At 27.1% G+C, this 21,542-nt stretch overlaps 2 protein-coding genes across 2 annotated transcripts in view; one reads left to right on the top strand and one right to left on the bottom strand.

Moving 5' to 3' along the window:
• Window positions 1-1,392: 1,392 nt before the first annotated feature.
• Window positions 1,393-15,532, bottom strand: LOC107443083 (ankyrin repeat domain-containing protein 49). The gene is made up of 3 exons (XM_016056832.3): window positions 14,812-15,532; window positions 10,673-10,833; window positions 1,393-9,883 (listed from the first exon to the last, which is right to left on the bottom strand). Exons 1-3 carry the CDS (start codon window positions 15,275-15,277, stop codon window positions 9,548-9,550), a joined length of 963 nt encoding a protein of 320 aa, XP_015912318.1. The 5' UTR covers window positions 15,278-15,532; the 3' UTR covers window positions 1,393-9,547.
• A 234-nt stretch (window positions 15,533-15,766) lies between these two features.
• The window catches only part of LOC107443073 (serine-rich adhesin for platelets), an 80,447-nt gene continuing 74,671 nt past the window's right edge, over window positions 15,767-21,542 (top strand). Inside the window, exon 1 of the mRNA XM_043046393.2 lies at window positions 15,767-15,899. The gene's annotated coding sequence lies outside the window, so the exon portion shown is untranslated. The remainder of the gene's footprint in view (window positions 15,900-21,542) is intronic.

Here is a 21,542-nt window from a genome sequence, read left to right as displayed (position 1 = left end):
CTTCATGTTTTCGCGTTATTTTGTAATATTTCGGAAATATAATTTGCTTTTCATTTTTAATATAAAATTACGAAAATTATTATATTTTCATTGCTATATTTAATTATTTAAACTTAGTATATTATTTTTTTATTATTTTTGCTTGCCATATTTCAGCCGCCATTTTGTTTGTTTTTTTATTGGTATTTTTAGTGTATTTCAAAATTTCAACTATGAATTCAATTTACCTGCACTTAAAAACCCCCAAATTTTGAAACAAATTTTATCGAAATACTAATTTTGGCCACGAAACCTTGGATGCTGGCCCACTGTGCAGTGTAATGAAATAAGTCATATCTTTTTCAATGATGATGTTTCTACATCAAACTAATTCTCAGTATTGTTTCCAGAAAAATACTTGACAAATTTTCATTTGATAACAATACAATACACAAAAATATTTAATTGCCCACATGGAAATCGTGGTGTTCAATCATCAAGATTAGGTAAAATTAAGCTATAATACTTATCCAAATGAATCCAGAGTGTGTGTGCAAATTAATTGCAAAAATTAAGGGTTTGGTGGAGTAAAATGGTAAGCAATTCCAAGGGTGATGTTTCGACTCTAAACTAATCCTTATTTCCGGAAAGATAATTGGCAAGTTTTAAGAATTTTCATTTGATAACAGCGTAATACACAAAAATATCTAACTGTGTATGAGGAAATCGTAATGTTTAATAATTAAAAATGCCCTTCTCAACAATTCGAAAATTCGGCTTTTCATCATAATGCTCCAAATCATTCATAAAACTCCGAGTTTATGAATATTATCCAACTTGCAAAGTGTGCCAACTTGCAATTTAGTGTTACAATATTTATAGTAATTTTTATAAACAAAATTAATTCAAAACTTGGATAATTATAACTATTCTTCCTTCCACTTAGAGTTTGAATTACCTAGAATCTGCTGTAATTTATATTTTATCCATTTTAACAATTTTTAGAAATTTATTCATGAAATGTACAAACTTGTATCACAATTACCAAGATGTATATGTACTAAACTAAACTCAGTGGCGCGACAGCCCATAGAGGGCCAATGCCTACTGTGCCCATCTCAGTTTTCTTGACCTTGGGCTCTGGGGTGCAGGAGCAGATGTTCCGGTCAGGTGGTCAGCCGAACTCGAAACCCCCAGTGTTTAGTTCCCAAGCATGCTTGGTACTCATTTATCGACCCACTGAAGGGATGAAAGTGGGTCAACCTTGCCCGGCCCGAGGATCGAACCCAGGACATGTGGCACGGAGCGCGAAGCGCTACCACTTAGCCACCGGGCGTCAAGATGTGTATGTACATTTGAACTAAATGTGGTATGGATGAGTGTTTATAAGTAAATGAGCCAGCGAAACAAAAGTATAAAAACTATTAAAGCTTTATTTCTTTATATCCAGATTTGCATAACAGCAACTTGAAACAAACTACACCAGTAAACACAAAATCAACAATTAGCTGATATCAGCTGCACACTAATCACTAACAACAACATTTTTAAGTATTTGGCAGGCATAAAGAGAATATAGAAAAATGCTGAATATAATTGTACTATACATAATACGAGATTCATATCATCTTCATTGTCTGCGCTTAATCATTGAGAATGACAGGAAAAAGTGGAAAAATCAAAAACTAACAGTTTCTACTTTGTGAAAGAATCCAGGTAGAGAGAAAAAATTCTATTGAACAATAGTCTTTTTATCTAACGTAGAGAGAGAGTTACAGCATACTGTCATCAGTAGAGAGCTAAGCTTTACAGGAAGAAAAAAAAAAGACAATAATTTTCTCCAAGACTTACTTGTGTAGGTTTGACAATATATCTTTATCCAGTAATATTTTAGGCATGTTATCTTTTTTCTTGCTTTTATAATTAAATTTAAAAAACAGAACCAGCTGATCAATAATTTGATCAAAATATTGTTGTGTTTCTAGGCTGAAATACTAAGTGTAACATGACAACAAAGAAACTTCTTTAACAGATAGTGTTAATCAAATTTATAATTTTATTTAATGAAGCTGATTTGTCATAGTTCAAAAAAAGAATAAAATGGAATACACAATGTATTAATAGTGGAATCAAAATAATAACAGAAAATCTATTTGCAAGCAAAAAGCCTTCCGCATAGAGAAAGTCATCAAGATTTCAGGGAAACTTCGCCAAGTGTGGCGACCAAGTAGGTTTTTCTCTCTTTGCAACCCCATTTGAAGCTATTTATCATAACTTTCTAGCTACATTAGATGAACTAGTAGTGTTGACAACCATATTAAATAAAAAGAATGCATTTAGGGAAGAAAAAAAGAATGCTTGTGCATCTAGGTGGATAATGATCCACTTCAGATTCCAAAGATGCAGTTTAAATCACTGAAAACATTTCTCCACCAATTTATGATTGAATGATTCATTACATAAAGTAATGTAATACTTGGTGATCCAAAAGCTGCATTGTGCCCCATTGATAGAAAATTACTGATCCAATTTAGGTGAAATTAAACTTTTGAGATAATGATAAAGTTAATTTGAATCTAAAGCAAGATAAATTTTTATGATTGTAAGAAAATTCTGATTTTTTTTCTTTTCTGCATGTTGCCCTTTGGCTAATGCACCAAAATTTAACAAGACAGAAATAAAATGAAATAAATAAATAGAAATTTTTTATGTTCCTAGCATATTGTTTCTTATGGCTCATTTTTGTTCACTTAGAATTTCATTACATGAGCATCAGTTTTTAAAAATTAGTATTTGTATAGTAATATATAAACAAATATTTGATGAAAAACTTGATTTTATAGATATTAAATTTACAGAAATTTCAGAACATACTACAGAGAACTGCCAGATCTTAAATATATGATGGATTTAGACACCTGCACTGCAGGATACCATTAAATCTTGATGCAAAAAGTGAATAATTTAAAATTCTACTAAACAATTATATGATATTAACATGAACATTTTAAATGAGTTTCAATCAGTGTAAAAACTAATCCTTGAGTGAAATGAAAAGGTCAAAATCTATTTAAACTTTTTTTTGTTGCAAAATTAGCTTGCTTTTCTTAAACAATATATGCACGCTTTAATCACATTTTAAAAATATTTGAAGTTCATAATACAGCTGCATTAAGATTTATCAGTAAATATCTTATCAGTTATCTTAAATTAGTATTTTATCTTTCGTTAAATTATGAAGAGCACAAGCAAGTTCTTAAGATATAATAATGGTTACAAATAATTTTAGATTTTAAAAAATGATTATTTAAATCATTGCATGTATTTTGTGCATTAAATTCTCTCATTTATTGTTTGTATCTAAACAGTAACAAGGTATATCTCTAGAATATTGTCTAATTTCTTGTAACACATATGAACTTGCAAGTTCTCACAGCAATGATAAGGTTGAATACAAATAAATAATTAGAAAGTAACAATTTTATACATTATTAGTTAATTTTTTGTTAGTTTCATAATTTAGATTTCAGTAATTTTCAAGATTAGTTTAAAAAGCTACGCAACTTAATTGAAAATCATTAAACTAAAAGAACATTTTCTCCAACATTTGAGGTTCATACAAAATATTTCTTTAAGTGATAGTGAGCTGTTGCAAGAAATTTTAAAACCAATAAAATTTTCACAAAACTTTTGTCAGGATTTTAGAGCATAATCATTAGACAAACTGATCTTTTGCATAACTTTTTAACTCTAACTTATAAAATAATCTAATTTATTATTCTTCCGTTACCACTGGGAAAAATATTTTTTAAAGCTATGGAAATTCCTTAGTAGTTAGAGGATATGTAAAAGAATCTAAAAAATCTATGAGCTTATAAAATTAATTAATTCCAAAAAAAGAAAATTTAAAGAAAAATAAACAACAAAACAAATATAAGACTTAGTTTAAACTAAAAGGTAAGAGTAAATTCAAACGTAATTACAATGTTGGCAAAAAGTAATCAAAATTAAAGTTGTAAGCAACTGAACCAGAGAAAAAAATATTGTAGACATGATTCATAATATCTTCTAAATAAGTTGTGTTATTAATATGAAAAAAGTTGCAGTTGATAGAGTAAAATTTCAGATAATAATGAAATTAATCTAAGGAAAATCAGAAGGTAATCTAACATTCGAAAAACACTTTATTATTTAAATTTCAAGAACAATAAAACTACTAATTAAAACTGATGAGGAATAAAAGGGACATATTTTAATTTGTTATACAGGTGCTTAGTAAAGATATCTTTATAGTAAATAATTTGATACATTTTAAAATGAATAATATACTTTGATGAATAAACTCAATTTAAGCTTTATCACATTCCAAGTATCTTCCAACTATCAACTATTAACACACTCTATCATCTAATCAGAAGTAAGAAAGAGCTGCTTAGTAGGTATTAAAAAGAAATTAAGAACAGAAAACAAATGAACATTTAATTTTTTTTCCTTTCAATTATATTTTGAATAATCCAACTCTTTTTTTTTATTTAACTAACAATACAAGTGTTATAACCAAAATAGAGTAGATAATATATTATATATAGGAGAGAACATGGCTTGTTAGCATGCTTTTTAGTTTTTAATTTCTCCATTTTTTTCTTGCTGTTTAAATCAAATACGAATAATGCAAAGAATTGAACTGCATTATTATAAACTCATTATAAAAAAAACATTAAAATTTTATGTTGAATTTAAAAATATGTTTTTTTTAATAGTGACTAATAGTCTCTATGTGAACTTATCCAGTTTATGGAGATAAATTAGCAAATCACAGTAATTTAGTAGAATCAGTACAACAAACAAAAGTTATTAACTATAGCAAATACTAATTACATATAATTACCAATTAAGTTAATTAAACTTATACAAGCTAATTAAAAAATAAAATTTAACAAGTTAACTATAATGTTATTTTGAACACATAATTTGAAAGAAAAAAAAATTACTTGGGAAAGTTATTCACCTGTAAAAAAATAAATTGTTAATCAAAATTGTGATAAAAAAATATCTTGACAGCTTGGCCAATATCAATTTGATCCAACATGACTACTTAAAAAAAAAAAGGCAATTTTACTGCTTAATTTTTTATTTAAATTATTTTCGTTAATATTTCAGCACATAAATGTAATAATTATAAATATCCTACCGTTTCAAACTATTGGAAATCCCTTAACCTTTATAGGGCTTTACAGGAAAAAAATATTTTTGATTCATCAAAAATATTTTTTTGGTAGAAAAGAAGAAAATTTGCTCGACATTCTCTTTGGAAACTACTATAGATGGAGAAGCACTTTCATCAATGCTTTAACAGTAGCAATACTAGTCTTCAATGCTCACTTAATGTAGAAAAAATATGTGTAGAAAACCAACGTATTACTTATGCCAGCATGCCCTATTACTCCGATATCTGAACATAAAAATTAAACAGTATCTTTTATGGCAATATTAATCATAAGAAAAATATTGCCAAAAATACAATAGGATGATAATTATATTTTAGAAAATGCTCTTTGCACCCTTTTCACAATAGAAACTTATATCTATAAAAATAAATAAAATGTAATTTTATTGCATTTTGATATTTTCAAAAAATGTTTCAGTTTTTTAATCTGCAAAATAAAGTTTTTCATTGTTGATTTCTCCTTTTTTAATTACTCCAAATACAAGTTGATAATAGCACTGATGTAATTATGGTAAAGTAGTGTGGAACAAGACATTTTATTGGCCTTGTAGAAAAAATTTCTTATTTTTGGCATAATTTAAAGTATTCATATACTTTAAGTGCTATTTGAAACAATAATTTACCTTATGTTTTTTTTTTATTGTAACGTAAATAATTGACCAATGATAAAAATGCTATAACAAATAACAACATCCCATTTTTGCAAAAGGAAATTTTGTGTGCGTGGATAATATTGGTTCCGTCTGAAAAATTATTAATGCATGAATGAAATGAGATAGGATTAATGCTTTAAGTAAAAATACCTGATTTGGGGCTGCTAAGATGGATTGTAGTATTTGAAACAGTAATCACACCAATAAAAAAAAAGTAATAGAGATAAAGATAATAAAGACAGAATTTCTAAAATGTTTACATATAAAAATTTGCAAACAGAATTCTACCACATTAAAAAAAGTTGCAACATGTATTATATCCACCACATTTAAGTTTAGCACCAATTTGTTAAAATTGCTTCTTCTGTAACAGATTTGGTATACTTTCTAAAAAACATTTATTAGGAAGCTAAGCTAGGATCAGGGTTCCCTCTCTATTTCAGAAAAAAAAAATTCCCTGACTTTCCAGGTATACCAGGTAAATTTCAATAAAAATTGAGACCATATTTTCAACAGAAAACTTTGATTCTTTTATTTGTAATGTGAAATATTAGATATTCTGTGCAAAAAAATATCATTTAAATGAGGATGGGAACATTTCAGTATGACTAAAATGTGAAATTTTTACAACAAATAATTGTAATAGATGTTAGAATTACTTAACTCGAATCTCAATAACTGATTACTGTTACGGACAATTTCAAAACTGGCTTTTTTCTAGGTATGTTATAGGGAATATTCCAGTTTTTTTTTTAAAAAAATGCAGCTTTCCCTGATTTTCAGAGAGAAAATAATATTCCCTGACAATTCCAGGTTTTCCCTGTTCTCCCTGACCTGTGGGAACCCTGTAGGATAAAATGCAGCAGGATTAGAATAGTATAAGTGCAGCTTTGAACAAAAATAACTGTTTTGCAGTAGGTAGAATGGATTGGAGCTATTGAAATAGAACCTTATCATGTTAAAAAAAAAAAAGTTGCCTCTGCTGCTCTACTTAATATTTTGCATTTAAAGGTCACAGTTTTTAGAGAATAAATATTAATGTTTAAAATGTTGAACAATATCAAAATGCAAATAAATTATACATTATATAGGAATTACTCTTATTAAAGTATCAAAAAAACTTTTTAATTTGTATTGTGCACAACTTTAAGGAAAGTTATCCCTAAATTTAAATAAATATTTTATAACACTTATTATTTAAACTATACACAAGTAGTTCAATATTTTTAAGTACAGACTGACATATAAAAAGACATTCATAAAAACATTTAAATGAATTTAGATAAATTCATTTTTTCTTCTTCATTTCAATAAAAATATATATAATATTCAAAACTTAACTACGTAACCTTGATTTATTTCTAAGAATACCTAATGCTACGCAATTGCAATAGATATCAATAAGTACAATAACTTGTATTTGAGTAATACGTCTTAATAAAAGACTACATTTAACACATTTTTGATATAATATGTCCTATCGCTACAAGTTTTAAGTGGATATATAAGTGAGGTAATATTACTCATCAAATGTGTCACCAACACTAGGGAGTGGAATTCTGACTTTTAAATATTCTAATATAGCCCATTTAAGTTTTAGTAAATTCCAAGAAATTGCTTTTTATCAAATAGATAATAATGTCTCTTTTGATTGATATTAGAGATAAAAGATCATTTTAACAAGAGCTCTCAATAGCAGTAAAAAGTTATGTTTTAACAGACTTCTTGTTACAGTTACAATTTTAATATTGGAAAAAAATCAATGAAAGGGATAAGAAATAAATAGATTTAATTGCCATATATATCAGTGTATAAGTAAACTTTTTAAACCCCTAAAAATGTATGAAAACCAGGTTGTCGACTTACACATCGGTAATAAAGTAAGATATACTTTGATTGTGAAATATCGATGCATTATAAACAATGAGATAGATGTGAATAACTCTTACCGATTTAAAAAATTATTTTTAACATATTATATACAATTATTTTTGCATTATTCTCGCATCAAATTTTCATAACATATAAAGTTTATCCTTAGAAAAAATACTTTAAATTATGCTTAGAAAGAAAAATTGCTTAATAAAAATTACACATTTAAATTACACTAAAACACAATTCTTTTAGTTAGTTAAGAGAATTTTTGTAAGTTTAATAGAAGATTATCGATGGTGTCCTGCAATCACTATTAATAGTGAGATTCTCTAATATACAATGCATGTTACATTAGGATTTTACTGCATTTAAAACTTTCCCTGGCTATTCCTTAGTTTGGTTTGTATCTTCAGAGATGATTTCATCAAAGCCTCTGTGCCAACAAGAATGTTTTGTTTTTCAAATGTTTTTTTGGTTTGTTTGAATATTTTGCTTACAGCTCATACAAATTTTTTTTTGTTTTGGTTTTTAGTAAAAAAAGGACTCAAACATTTGAATGTAGTACTTACAAAGTCTAGTGGAATCACTGCTAGAATATAAAAAAAATAACCAATAATCCGACTAACTGTGTTCTTTGTGAATAAATTCTTTTCTGTTTTCTTTATTGCGATGAAATTACTAATATCAGCCAATTTTGTAGCATGTATTTTGTATAATGCATCCATGCAAAATTTAATATTATATCAGCACTAAAATTAAATTGTAATCAGAAATTCTACTCCCTAGATTTTTTTTTAAATGCTGACACAATACTTCAAAAAAGTGCAGTTTTTAACAGTAAGGACATGAATTATTTTGTTCACCATTTCACAAACAATAAGAGAAAAAATATAACATGAACCAAATATTGAGCACTATATCTTTATAACAAAATTCCTTTCAATTAAGAAAAATCTAGTTAGATGCAATTTAAAACTGATGGAATGTAACATAGTTTTATATTCACAAGATAGTCACTAAAATCAACCATAATATTAGGTTTTGTGAAGGTTTTGAACACCATAGAAAAAATTATGGTTTTTACCCTATTGTCTTAAGATGTTTAAAACAACTTTTATTCTGAATTAAATTATACTTTACCAAAACAAAACCATAAGTTTAAAATCTAAAATGAAAAAACAATGGAAAATTAGTAATTTATTATAATTAACAATGTAACTATTGGAACAAGTATGCTACAAAAATATTACAGTAGAATGGGAATATAAGCTCCAAAAATATTTAAATTTAATGTCATTAATACTTAAAAACTCAAACACAACAAAAAGTTTGCAAAAAAATAAATAAATAAATAAAATAAAATAAAACTTTTGAAGAATGTTATTTTCATATACCTTTAATAGCAAATATTTTTTTTAATATTAAAAATAAATTATTCAGTTATAAAGTATTATAGTTTAAGTTTTTAAGAAGTAGAATGGAATTACTTAAGAAATAAAATAGATTTATTTAAGAAATATAGGGTGTTTCGTTTAAAAAACAGAATGTTAACAAGTTTTTGTACAAAACAGGATTTAATTTAATTAAAATACAACACATTTTCAATATGAAACCATGCTAAAAAAAAGTCATAGAACTTATTCTATTCTCACAATTTTCCCTTTAGGACACAAAGTAAAACCCATATATTTTAGCAAAAGCCATTTTTGGGCATTCAAAACCCTAACTTGTAATAATATACATATATAAATGACTTTCCAGGCAAACAATGGCACATAAACTCTATGGAAGGCGTCACAAACCATGAAAATAGTCAATATTCATTAACAGACTCTTCCAGCATTTCAAACAAATCAGCCAGCGTACCTGTGCGAAAAGCAATATCATAAGGCGTGTCACCTGCATCATTTTTCATGTCAGGATCAATATAGGGCTGCCATAACAGGAATTCAAGAGTTCTTCTTCCAGATGAGTTTGAAGCTGCAAGATGTAAAGGTGTAATATTACCTTGTGTTAAGGCATTTATATCAGCTCCATTCTGCAGTAGTAAAGAAACTGCTTCAACACTGTCCCACTTGCAAGCAGAATGAAGAGGTTCCCAGCCATCAGTAGTTCTCGCACTGATGTTAGCATCATAGGATAAGAGCAGCTAAATAAAAGTAAACAAATTTAAACCTTAAAATTTCTCTTAAAATTTCTAAAACTACATAGGAAACAAGGAGTTAGACATTATAATGTTCCATCAATCAAAGAATTTAAAAGTGTCGATTAACAGACGTTAGTTATTGAAATTTGGGTTCCTGTTTACTTTGGTAGTTTCTGTTTATACCTCTTTTTGTAGTTGCAAGGTTATTCACCAGGGAGCAGAGCTGTCACATTGAGCATTATAAGCAAATGATTAGTATATTATCTTCATTTTAAAGGAAATTCCAATAGTTAATCTTAAATATTAAGTTGTTGGCATAAATGTAATGTAAATTAAGTATTTGTATAAATATAGTTGAGTGTAATTTGGATATAGTTGATTATAATTTGGATGTCAACCCTATAATAAAATCTTGTTTTTACAAATTAGAAGAAAATTAGAGATTGTTTTTAAAGTTATGATTGAAAAGATGGAAAAGAGGAAATTTCTACAATTTAGGATGAAAGGAATTTATTTAGTTTTAAAAATCTAACACAGGGTGTTATTAAAATATGTTCAATTGAACTTTAAAAAGCTTTATGTAAAGATTTAATAGTTATCTTTCATTATTTTGTTTCTGTAGTAAGTTAAATTTAACTTATGGTTTCTTATAAATATTTAAACTTAAATAGAAGCATTTAGTTCACCACACTGAATAAGCAAATGATGTGGATACTTTAGAGCAAAAAATATTACCATTGGAAAACATAAATTTAAGGTTATAAAACTAAGGTTACAAAAAGACAAAATTACTTTAATGACTTCAACACTGTTACTATATGCAGCTCTATGAAGTGGGGTATATAAATCGTTATCCTTTGCATTTACAAGACTTGGATCTTCTTCCAGTAATTTTCGGACAATTTCAACTTCATCTTTTTCTGAAGCCCATAAAATGAACTTCTGAGGATCTTCTAAAATATGAAGAAGAAAAAGAGTATTATTTTTAAGAATATAATTTAAAGAATTTAACATACATTTTATAATTCAAATTATTTATAAATTATCTAAAGGGCTTTAGTAGCTCAGTGGTTAGTGATTCGGACTACAGTGCGAATGGGCCCGGTACGATCCTCGACTCAATTAAGAACCGCAGAGTACATGCGATGTAAGCGTTCTTAAAATCTGAGGGAGTCCTGTGGTTGGTCACCAAGCAGTACTAGGGGTAGATATCTGGAGAAAATTTCCTTTTCCTTCAGAGCTGTGTCCAAATTGAGGGAGTGTCCTGAGGAATGAGAGGTGCTGCCCTCTTTGCTTGCGGTTCTGAGCCAAGATGTACTTTAAACTTTACGACATTCTCTTGTCAAATGAAAGGCGCACCTTTCTGACATAATTCACAAGGTCAATGACTTAGCTTGTTCAAGTGTCACTAGAAACAACATAAGTCATCTTTTAAAAAAACATTGTAAACCATGTACTGTCACTAGATAATATATTAAAAACTGTTTTTTTTTCTTCAGGAAAACACTTAAAAATTATAAAAATATATAAAAAACTGTTTTGAAATTAGGCAAATAAAATTTATAAAACTGTAGAAATTTATTTATTAAAGGAAACTTTACTTAATTTTTAATCTTTACCTTTTTTAATATGAGTGTAAAGGAGAATTGAAACAGCTAAGGAAAATTTTACATGAGGTACTGTACTATAAGATTTGCTAAGTTATCTGCAGTGGATAAAAAAAAAAATTGAATTTTTTAAATTTATGTGAAGTAGTAGAGTGTGATACCTTTATTTTTCACAAACGCAAAGAAAGATGCAAAAAGTAAAAAAAAAATTAAAATTACATAAAATAAAAAGTTAATTTTGTTATATGTATTGTAAAAAATCAGTTTTTCATATATTTTTTACTTAATAAAAACAAAACAAGAGAGACATGAATTTAGGAATGAAAAAATTATCCCTTTAACAATAAAAAACAATCTTGTATTCATCAAATAGAAATCAGATGCATTATTAAGAAAATCTTACATAATTATTCACATTAGAAATTAAGTATTAGTGTAACTCAAATTTTCTATGAGGTCCCAACCATTTCATATTTAATTTCATGCCATTTATTCTTGATTTTTTCTTCATAAAATTTGATATTTCTACAAAGGATCAATTGATTTTTTAAACTTAAAAAACATAGAAAAAGTAAACAAAATTAACCACAAACAAGGAATTTAAAATATTTTGGTCTTTTTTTTCCCAATCTTTACACTATCACCAACCTGTCAGAACAAGTTGAGTTATAGTAAGTGAAAAAAATAAAATCAGTGGTGATTAAATAAACTTATTTTCTTTTGTCTGTATTGTTAGCATCAATAAAACATTATACTATTTTATTAGAATTTTGAAATGGTTTTAGGTTTTAGTATGCATGGATGAATTTAAAATCTAAAAATATAGTATATTTATGTTCGTATCTATTATTTGTAGTCAGGGAATTAAAACCTGAGAAATGAAATTTTAAATATACAACTTTTTAAAATTGAATAAGTCCCACTGATTTTGTTCAAATCTTTTATTTTGTCATTTAAAATTCAATTAAATTGATGTAAAAATTAGTGTATCTCACAAATATTTCTTTTTATTTCTAATAACAAGATTAAAAGACAACCACAGAAGTAAATACAAACAGCTATATAAAGAATAAACAGAGAGAGAGAGAAAAAAAACATCGAGAAAAAAAAACATGAAGAAGAGAAACAGCTGTAACGATAGTGTAGGAATCTAAAAGGCCCCATGCCTGCCAGGTTGAGGTTCATAAGAGAATATTTGGTTAAAGCTCGGCAAAGGAAGAGATGACCACTCTCCCTGACTCGTCCCAGATTACAGAGACTGCAGATAAGACTTAGAACTATGCTTAGTGGTCAAGTGTTTTGGGAGACAATCATGGCCAGTGGAAAGCTTAAACTCAGCCACCATTTCATATCTGGGCCATTTTGAGAAAACAAATAATTTGTCTGTTTGAGACTTTTAAATTGTTCTAACCCCAAGGTTCTTTTTGAACCTCTCGAATATGGTATTTTTGATAAATCATTTTAATGTTCCAAAAGATACACTAGAAGAAGATACTTGTAGGCATTTAGAATTTGCAAATTTTACAAATATATTTGTATGAAATATAATTGGTGAGAATTAATCCAAAGAAATATAACTGTATGAAAAATAATAGAAGAATCAGTCCTGGTTAAGAGAATGGGCAGTGTTGCATCAAGGCTTTTAAACAAAATTTACAAAAAAAATTTATGCATATTTTCAATGAAAACCTAAAAATTACTAAACACACCCATGCCCAAGATATTCAGTAACTGTTATAAAAGTGACAATAGGTTACTTAACTAGTAAGACATGTTTAATAATTCTGAAATATCTCTAAAAAATTCTAATAGACTATTTTTTTAAACTGACTCTCTCTTTTCTTTCAAAATACAGTAGAGAACCGATTATCCGGAATGATCGGGACCATCGCTATTCCGGATAACTGACTTTTCAGGTTTTCGGAATCGCTACAAAAAGCCGTTTTTTTTTATTGTTAAACCCAACTAAAAAAAAATAAATTATATAACTATAAACTAATGATTATTTCCAAAATGATGATAAGGTAAAAATCCTTCAAAAAAGAAAGAAAAATCCTAAAATCTTATGAGGAAAAAAACATNAATTTTGAAAATGGCGGGAAAATTTATCGAATTTCGTTCCGGTTTTTTGGTTTTCCGGATAACGGGTTCTGTACTGTATATAATTTCTAATATTATAACTACATTGATTAAAATATAAGAAATAGTAGTGACTATTTATTAACACATTTCAATCAATTAGAAAAATAATAATTTCATAGATGTTTTTAATAGATTAAAATTTAAATTATTCCTTAAAAACGACAGACGAAAAGGGTGAAGGGCAGTCATCTCAGAAAAAAGCTGCAAAATTAACATTTTAATGTTAGAAAAAAAAATTACTCAATTGTATTTTTTTCTCAGTAACATTAAAATTTACACCTCGCCTTATTATTAGAATATTCCCTCATCTTCTAACCAACTTAAGACTTAAATAGTTATAATTATGGCATCAGCTATACGGTATGATGATATGATATCAGATTATGTTAAATGTAATTTTGTATATAGGTGTTATGTTTTGGTTTCTGTATCTCATCAAGTTGTTATTAAAATTTGTACGTGATGTTATATCATGCCCATCTTTTTAATTAATAGTCAAAATATACATAACTATGCAATAATTGCAAAAAGAGATTTTTTTACTTTTAGGATTGATAGCAGTTATTTATATTTGTCTAACCTTGCTGATAAAGTAGTAACTTATTTTCTAACTAATTAAACAAAAGTAAAAATTTCAAATTATAATAAATTGCTAAAAAAAAAAAACAATTTGAAATTTTTTGGTTTTACGTTTAATATGCTTGATAACATTTTATTACATGAAATTTAAATATAAAGATCTAAGTAAATCTGTTGGTCACATTAAAAAGCACAAATCTAAATGTAAATATCGAATGTTTACTAAATGATATGGTTGTATGAATGTATGACATAAGTATGGTCAATCAGGAGAGTATATATGAGAGGTGAAATATTTGGATCATAGGAAAATAATTCATGACGTGAATGAATGAAGTTTTAGGGCATTAAAATGCCGAACATCACGAATGGAAATAATTTTATTTTAATCAAATAATTTCTGTGTAAATTTTCATAAAAATAAATTAATATATATTTAGATTTTTGTTATTACAACATTTTCCTTATTTTGTTTTATTTAAATAGGAATTTATTTGTCCCTATTAATAATTATACCCTCTTTTCAGGGGTATCTAACCAAAGAGTTCGCAAAAGCATTCACACACCACTGTGATCAATTTCATTATAATTATTAATTTTTACCAGCAACATCTTCCATGGGCCTGTCATCTTCAAGGCTATCATAATTTTCTGACCATTCGCAAAATGAATAATTTGAAGGTTTAGAGTTATCTTCTTTGGCAACTTGGAGTATTTTTTCTTCAGTAAGTGCTTCTACGTCTATGTCCTCTGAAGGTGCAGGAGTTTCATTAGTCTCAATATCTTCAGCTTTTTCTTCAGAGTTTTGACTTTCTACAACAGATTCACTCTTTTCTTTGTCCACCGACATTTTATCTTCTCCCTCACAGACCTTATTTTTCGTCATATTCAAAGATAAATCGTCAATAAGTTTATTAGAAAAAGTAAATCCAGTTCCTACTTCTGTTTGACTACCTTCTTGACACTCAATTATTTCAGAATCATCAGATTTTATGATTCCATCGGAATCATGAGATTCATTACAATTTTGAGAATCAGGACAGACATTAATATCTGTGTCTTCATTCATTTGCTAACAAGTTCAAAAATTTTTTTCTGTTTGTTAATAAAGCTTATGCTCGTAATTACTTATATTATCGATGAATATTTCTTACTGTTAGTTATTGAAAACAATTGACGGATTTTATACGACCGTCAAAATTTGGAAGGCTTTTTTTTTCGCCTTAAGTAATCTAACCAGAAATATATGACTGATGAGATTAGGATGATTTGTTTGTTTACAATTTTTCTGACATTATGCCGAAGAATACGAGTTTAGTTGTATCGAAATGGAAACAACCGCATACAGCTGATTGAGAGAAAAAGAAAAAAAAAGTGCAGCAAGCTATCTTGAAATTTTATAAATATTTATACATCTCATTGAGTAGTAATAAAAATTATCTGTGTTTCATTCTACTAATAGTTAAATAAATATTTTGTACTCTAGAAAAATATCAAAGAGTAAAAAAATTAATAAAAAATTTATAAGAGAAATAATATTTTAATCGTTATCGTAACTGTCGTTAGTTAAATTTTTTTCTGATTTGTTTTGGTTTTGGTCGTAATGATGCATTTCTACGGAGATGCTTAAGAGGTTGTATCTCCTGTCATTTTTAACCTGCATACGTTATTCAGGTGGCGATCGTTAAGGGGTAAGTTTTTTTTCCTCATTAAAATATTTATTCTTTTAACAAATATTTTTATTTGATTTTCAACTATATCTAAAATGTAGTTTTATTATTTTCCGTTAATAGCATTTTCTCTTTTCTTCCGTCAATAGCATTTCGCCGGCGTTTTCCTTTGGAAAAACATTTGAATTATGCCAATTTTATCCAAATAATCTACTAAATTTTTTTCATTTTTTTTTTCATTTTTACTTGTTTAAAATTTGTTGATTTTGCGGAAAGATCGTTTAGTTCAATGGATTAATAAAAAATGCATTTTAATATGCCTTTAATATAATTGTATTCTTACTTTTTGCTGCTAAGAAGTTAGAAAGTTAAAAAATGAGTAACAAAATAAGAATTTATTTTATTAAAATAGTTTTAACTGTTAAAAAGTAATAAGACTATCGAATTTAGAGCTCATTATTTTCATGGTGTTGAAAATAGAAAAATAATTACTTAATTATTTATTGTTATATATTGTGGTATGTAGAATTGTTATATATAGAACATAGAAACATTGACAAAAATAATAAAGGACTCCAAAAAAAGGTTTTATTATTAAAAAATATAAATAAGCAAATATTTAAAATTTAAAAATAGTATTATTACATTAATTAAACTTTGAAAGGTATGAGGTAGGGCGAAAATTGAAATTTTCATAAGCGATTTAGTGGTTTGTATGATTATAAAAACTTATTAAAAATGGTAAAAAAAAAATTAAAAAAAATTCTACATAAGTGGTTCTGAAATGGTATTCTTCGGAAACCTAGTGTTCCATGGAAGGGTCACAAGAGTTCCAAAAGTTAGGACTTTTTTTTAACTAAGTTATGATTTTCGGAACCTGTAATTAAATTTGTAGCGAATTAATAATCCGTTATTTATTTAATATTTCTGTTATTTTTATAAAATCTTTTAATTAAAATGCTTGTAAAAACGAAAATTCAAAACACTGTTTTTTATGATAGCAATATAATCAGCGAATTATGAAACGGATAAACATTCATTTATGAAAAGTTGCATTAGTATTTAGCATCAAATGAAAATAATTGAATTCAACAATGAAAGACATGTTTCTCTGATCACGATTCTCAACCGTTTATTTTCGTCCATTGTCTTTTTTCTTTATTTTTTTTTTCTCCCAGCTCATTCATTTTCAGTTCACTACAATCAAATTAAGAGCTAGAGTAAATGCCCCTCTAGATCTGTCAATTCAACTGTAGAACGTGAAACTCAACTTCAAAGTTTATGTTTTTTCCCCCTTGATAAAAACATATAGTGAAAAATTTCATTACCCATTAATTCACTATATTAACAAAATAATACATAAAATTTCGATTATTACATGTTTTAAAAACAATTAAAATTATTTTATTAAATAATTATGTTTACAATATCCATTAAAATTTATTCATTTAGTCTCGAGGTTCTGCCAAAATAAAGTCGATCATTCAGGGTTCCACAGCCGAAAAAAATGTGGGAACTGCTACTCTACGTCATCCGTCATTGATCCATGACGAATGTCTTCTTAAAGGATTTTTATGCCATCAATATAAACCCTTCAAAAATTGAGTTTAAAGAACTTCTTTTGTTAATTGTTATAAATGTAGTTTTAAAAAAAAAACGCGTAGAATGCGTTTGATTATGTTTTCAATAAGATCAATAAATTTGCTTAGAAAAAATATTTGCTGAAACAGTCCCAGAGATCATCTTGAAAGCTATCAGTATCTAAAAATAAAATAATAAATAACACTCCTGAAAAATACGAGATTATTAAAAACTTTGTTTATTATTATCGTAAGGAATAGAATCGTCCATCATGAATTCTTATACTAAAGAAATCCCTTAAAAATACAAAGAAATTTATTTTATTCAACTTTTTTATAACTTTCTTGAATGTGTTTATATTTTTCTGATTGAAATGTTGATAAAGTAATTTTATTCGATTGCTAGAAATCGTATTTTCTAAATATTTTAAGAGTTCAGAAATAATTTTGTAAGTCGTCAAACAATTGATTAAAATACATATGTGTTTATTTTTATTGTTAAATTGTGTTTAATTTTATTAAAATCGTGAAAAATGTCACTTTTTGTGAAAATAAAATAAGCCATGTTATTAAAATAGTTCAATGAGAAAAGCAAATTTTCTTATCAAAATGTGTCTGAAAAGAATTCTTTTTAGTCGTTTTTGTTTTTTGATGCTCTACCATAAATTATGGTGGATAACACTTGCCGAAATTAACGAAAATCACCCGATTTGTAATAAAAACAGCTTAATTCAAATTTCGCACTTTTTTTAAAATTAAAATAAGAACTAAAATTTTTTTGCGATTAAAACTAAATTTTTTTTTTCGATTTATACATATCAGAATAATAATAGATTTGATTCAATATCATGTAGAAAATGAAAAAAATTTAAATGAATACTGATTTTTTGTTAAACGCATTTTAACTGTGAAACACGTAACGATCTAGATATTTTGTGTTTAATGGAACAGGAGTGTTCTAAGGAGAAATTATTTTCACCATGTACACGACCCTTTACAAAATATTCTGTCTCTAAAATGAACCCTTCGGAAAATATTTTACTGTAAAAACGGATCTTTTACAAGATATTTTATGTTAATCCAGGTCCTACATGAAATATTTCATCTTAAAATCGGACCTTTCTAATATTATCTAATTTAAAAATGTACTCATCCTTAGTTGAAAAACGAAGATGATGACGTCATTAATTCACAATTTTAAGTCATTAATTCTATAGAAATTCTATGAGAAAATAATCGTCATTAATTTTCCTTAAAAAATATGGTTTTTGTATTTTTCAAAAATGATAATAATAATAATAATAAAAAATAAATAAAATAAGACCTTATTTCCACACTATTACACAAATAGGGTTCCAGCTGAAAGAATAAGATTCTATGCTAATTTTTTATTCAGGAAATAAGCGAATTTTTCAAAAACAATAACGATAATAATAGCATTAATCAAAAATTGGACCTTTCACAATAAGACTCGACAGACCATTAATTTTCGTTGTTTTTTACAAAATCACAAAACAGAACGCTATTTTCACTAATTCGCAAGATTTTCAGAAATCCTTTTATTATTTCATAAAAACAGGACTTTTTATAAAAGCTTAGAATTATCTGTGCTTAATTGATTTAATTCGAATGTTATACGTCGCATTAAAACTATTCTCAAACTAATTAAAGGGGTATATAAAGGTAACGTGTAGTTTTATATAGTGGTATAATGTAAGCTTATTTCTGCCCCTAATATAAATTTCTCCTTGTTGTTGGTAATATTTTTTCCCCGGTACACTCTTGGCTTTTAATTGAGGGAATAATAATTAAAGACATAAGAGTTAGAGATTGATTGACACATTTGACTCCAAATTTTTCATGTACGCGGTGGCTCAGGGGATAGAGCGTTTTCCTTCCAATCAGGTGAACCAGGTTCGAATCCCAGCGGTGACTGGAAGATAAGAATTCTGCTCCCGGCTCACATAGATCATAATGCTGACGTAAAAATATCCTCGGTGGTAGAAGGATCATGGATTAGTATCCCCTTGCCGTCGGGATAACCATGAGAGGTTTTCATGGTTTTTATCTTCATGTAACGCAAATACGGGTTAGTTACATCTAAAAATGTTGCACGAAAGCTAGATTGCCCTTATGCTTGATCCAGGAACTCTCTTGTCTTCTGAGTTGGGTTCAAAATTACAAGGCTACTGTATTGAAGATTGATAGTTGTAAACTCAAGTCAGTCGTTTGACTTAGGAAAGTAAAATCCTCACATTTTTTTAAGGGGACAATTAACCAAAGCTTAGGCTGTGGGCTTAAGTTCACCAAAGACTGTGTCCCTGAGTTTGCAATTATTTTAGAAAGTTAAAGTTTAAATTAATAATTATTTATTGAAAATGATCACGCAGTGAAAGTCGTGATTATAATTATAATCATCGTCATGAATTTATTAATGAATTCTTTTCCTGATAGTTACTTTTTGTTACTCTAAAACACACTTGATAAATTAACAAAACAGGTAAATTATATGATCTTGTTTCTTGCATTGTTAGTTTATTACAACTTATTTTAATTATTTAATATGTAAATGTTTTTCTCATTTAAAAGAAATTTTTGTTATACGTTGCTAAAATTTTCAACGAAAACAAATCTACGAAATTTTCTGTTGTAATTTCTTAAATATATTTGAATGGACTCAAAATTTGACGACAAAAATTTTATATTATTGAGTTTTCAGATAATTTCCGTGCTATTCAATTTTAAATTTTCATTTGTTAATTATTAATTATAAGTATACTCATACGACAAACACTTTTAACGCACAAAATATCTGGGCCATTTTGAGAAAACAAATAATTTGTCTGTTTGAGACTTTTAAATTGTTCTAACCCCAAGGTTCTTTTTGAACCTCTCGAATATGGTATTTTTGATAAATCATTTTAATGTTCCAAAAGATACACTAGAAGAAGATACTTGTAGGCATTTAGAATTTGCAAATTTTACAAATATATTTGTATGAAATATAATTGGTGAGAATTAATCCAAAGAAATATAACTGTATGAAAAATAATAGAAGAATCAGTCCTGGTTAAGAGAATGGGCAGTGTTGCATCAAGGCTTTTAAACAAAATTTACAAAAAAAATTTATGCATATTTTCAATGAAAACCTAAAAATTACTAAACACACCCATGCCCAAGATATTCAGTAACTGTTATAAAAGTGACAATAGGTTACTTAACTAGTAAGACATGTTTAATAATTCTGAAATATCTCTAAAAAATTCTAATTGACTATTTTTTTAAACTGACTCTCTCTTTTCTTTCAAAATACAGTAGAGAACCGATTATCCGGAATGATCGGGACCATCGCTATTCCGGATAACTGACTTTTCAGGTTTTCGGAATCGCTACAAAAAGCCGTTTTTTTTTATTGTTAAACCCAACTAAAAAAAAATAAATTATATAACTATAAACTAATGATTATTTCCAAAATGATGATAAGGTAAAAATCCTTCAAAAAAGAAAGAAAAATCCTAAAATCTTATGAGGAAAAAAACATTTTTTAAAAAAAATGGTGGGAAAATTTATCGAATTTCGTTCCGGTTTTTTGGTTTTCCGGATAACGGGTTCTGTACTGTATATAATTTCTAATATTATAACTACATTGATTAAAATATAAGAAATAGTAGTGACTATTTATTAACACATTTCAATCAATTAGAAAAATAATAATTTCATAGATGTTTTTAATAGATTAAAATTTAAATTATTCCTTAAAAACGACAGACGAAAAGGGTGAAGGGCAGTCATCTCAGAAAAAAGCTGCAAAATTAACATTTTAATGTTAGAAAAAAAAATTACTCAATTGTATTTTTTTCTCAGTAACATTAAAATTTACACCTCGCCTTATTATTAGAATATTCCCTCATCTTCTAACCAACTTAAGACTTAAATAGTTATAATTATGGCATCAGCTATACGGTATGATGATATGATATCAGATTATGTTAAATGTAATTTTGTATATAGGTGTTATGTTTTGGTTTCTGTATCTCATCAAGTTGTTATTAAAATTTGTACGTGATGTTATATCATGCCCATC

This window comes from Parasteatoda tepidariorum, chromosome 10 (assembly GCF_043381705.1).
Source record: "Parasteatoda tepidariorum isolate YZ-2023 chromosome 10, CAS_Ptep_4.0, whole genome shotgun sequence".
NCBI lineage: Eukaryota > Metazoa > Arthropoda > Arachnida > Araneae > Theridiidae > Parasteatoda > Parasteatoda tepidariorum.
Note: the sequence above shows the minus strand (reverse complement) of the source record. Positions and strands in the feature narration are given on the sequence as shown.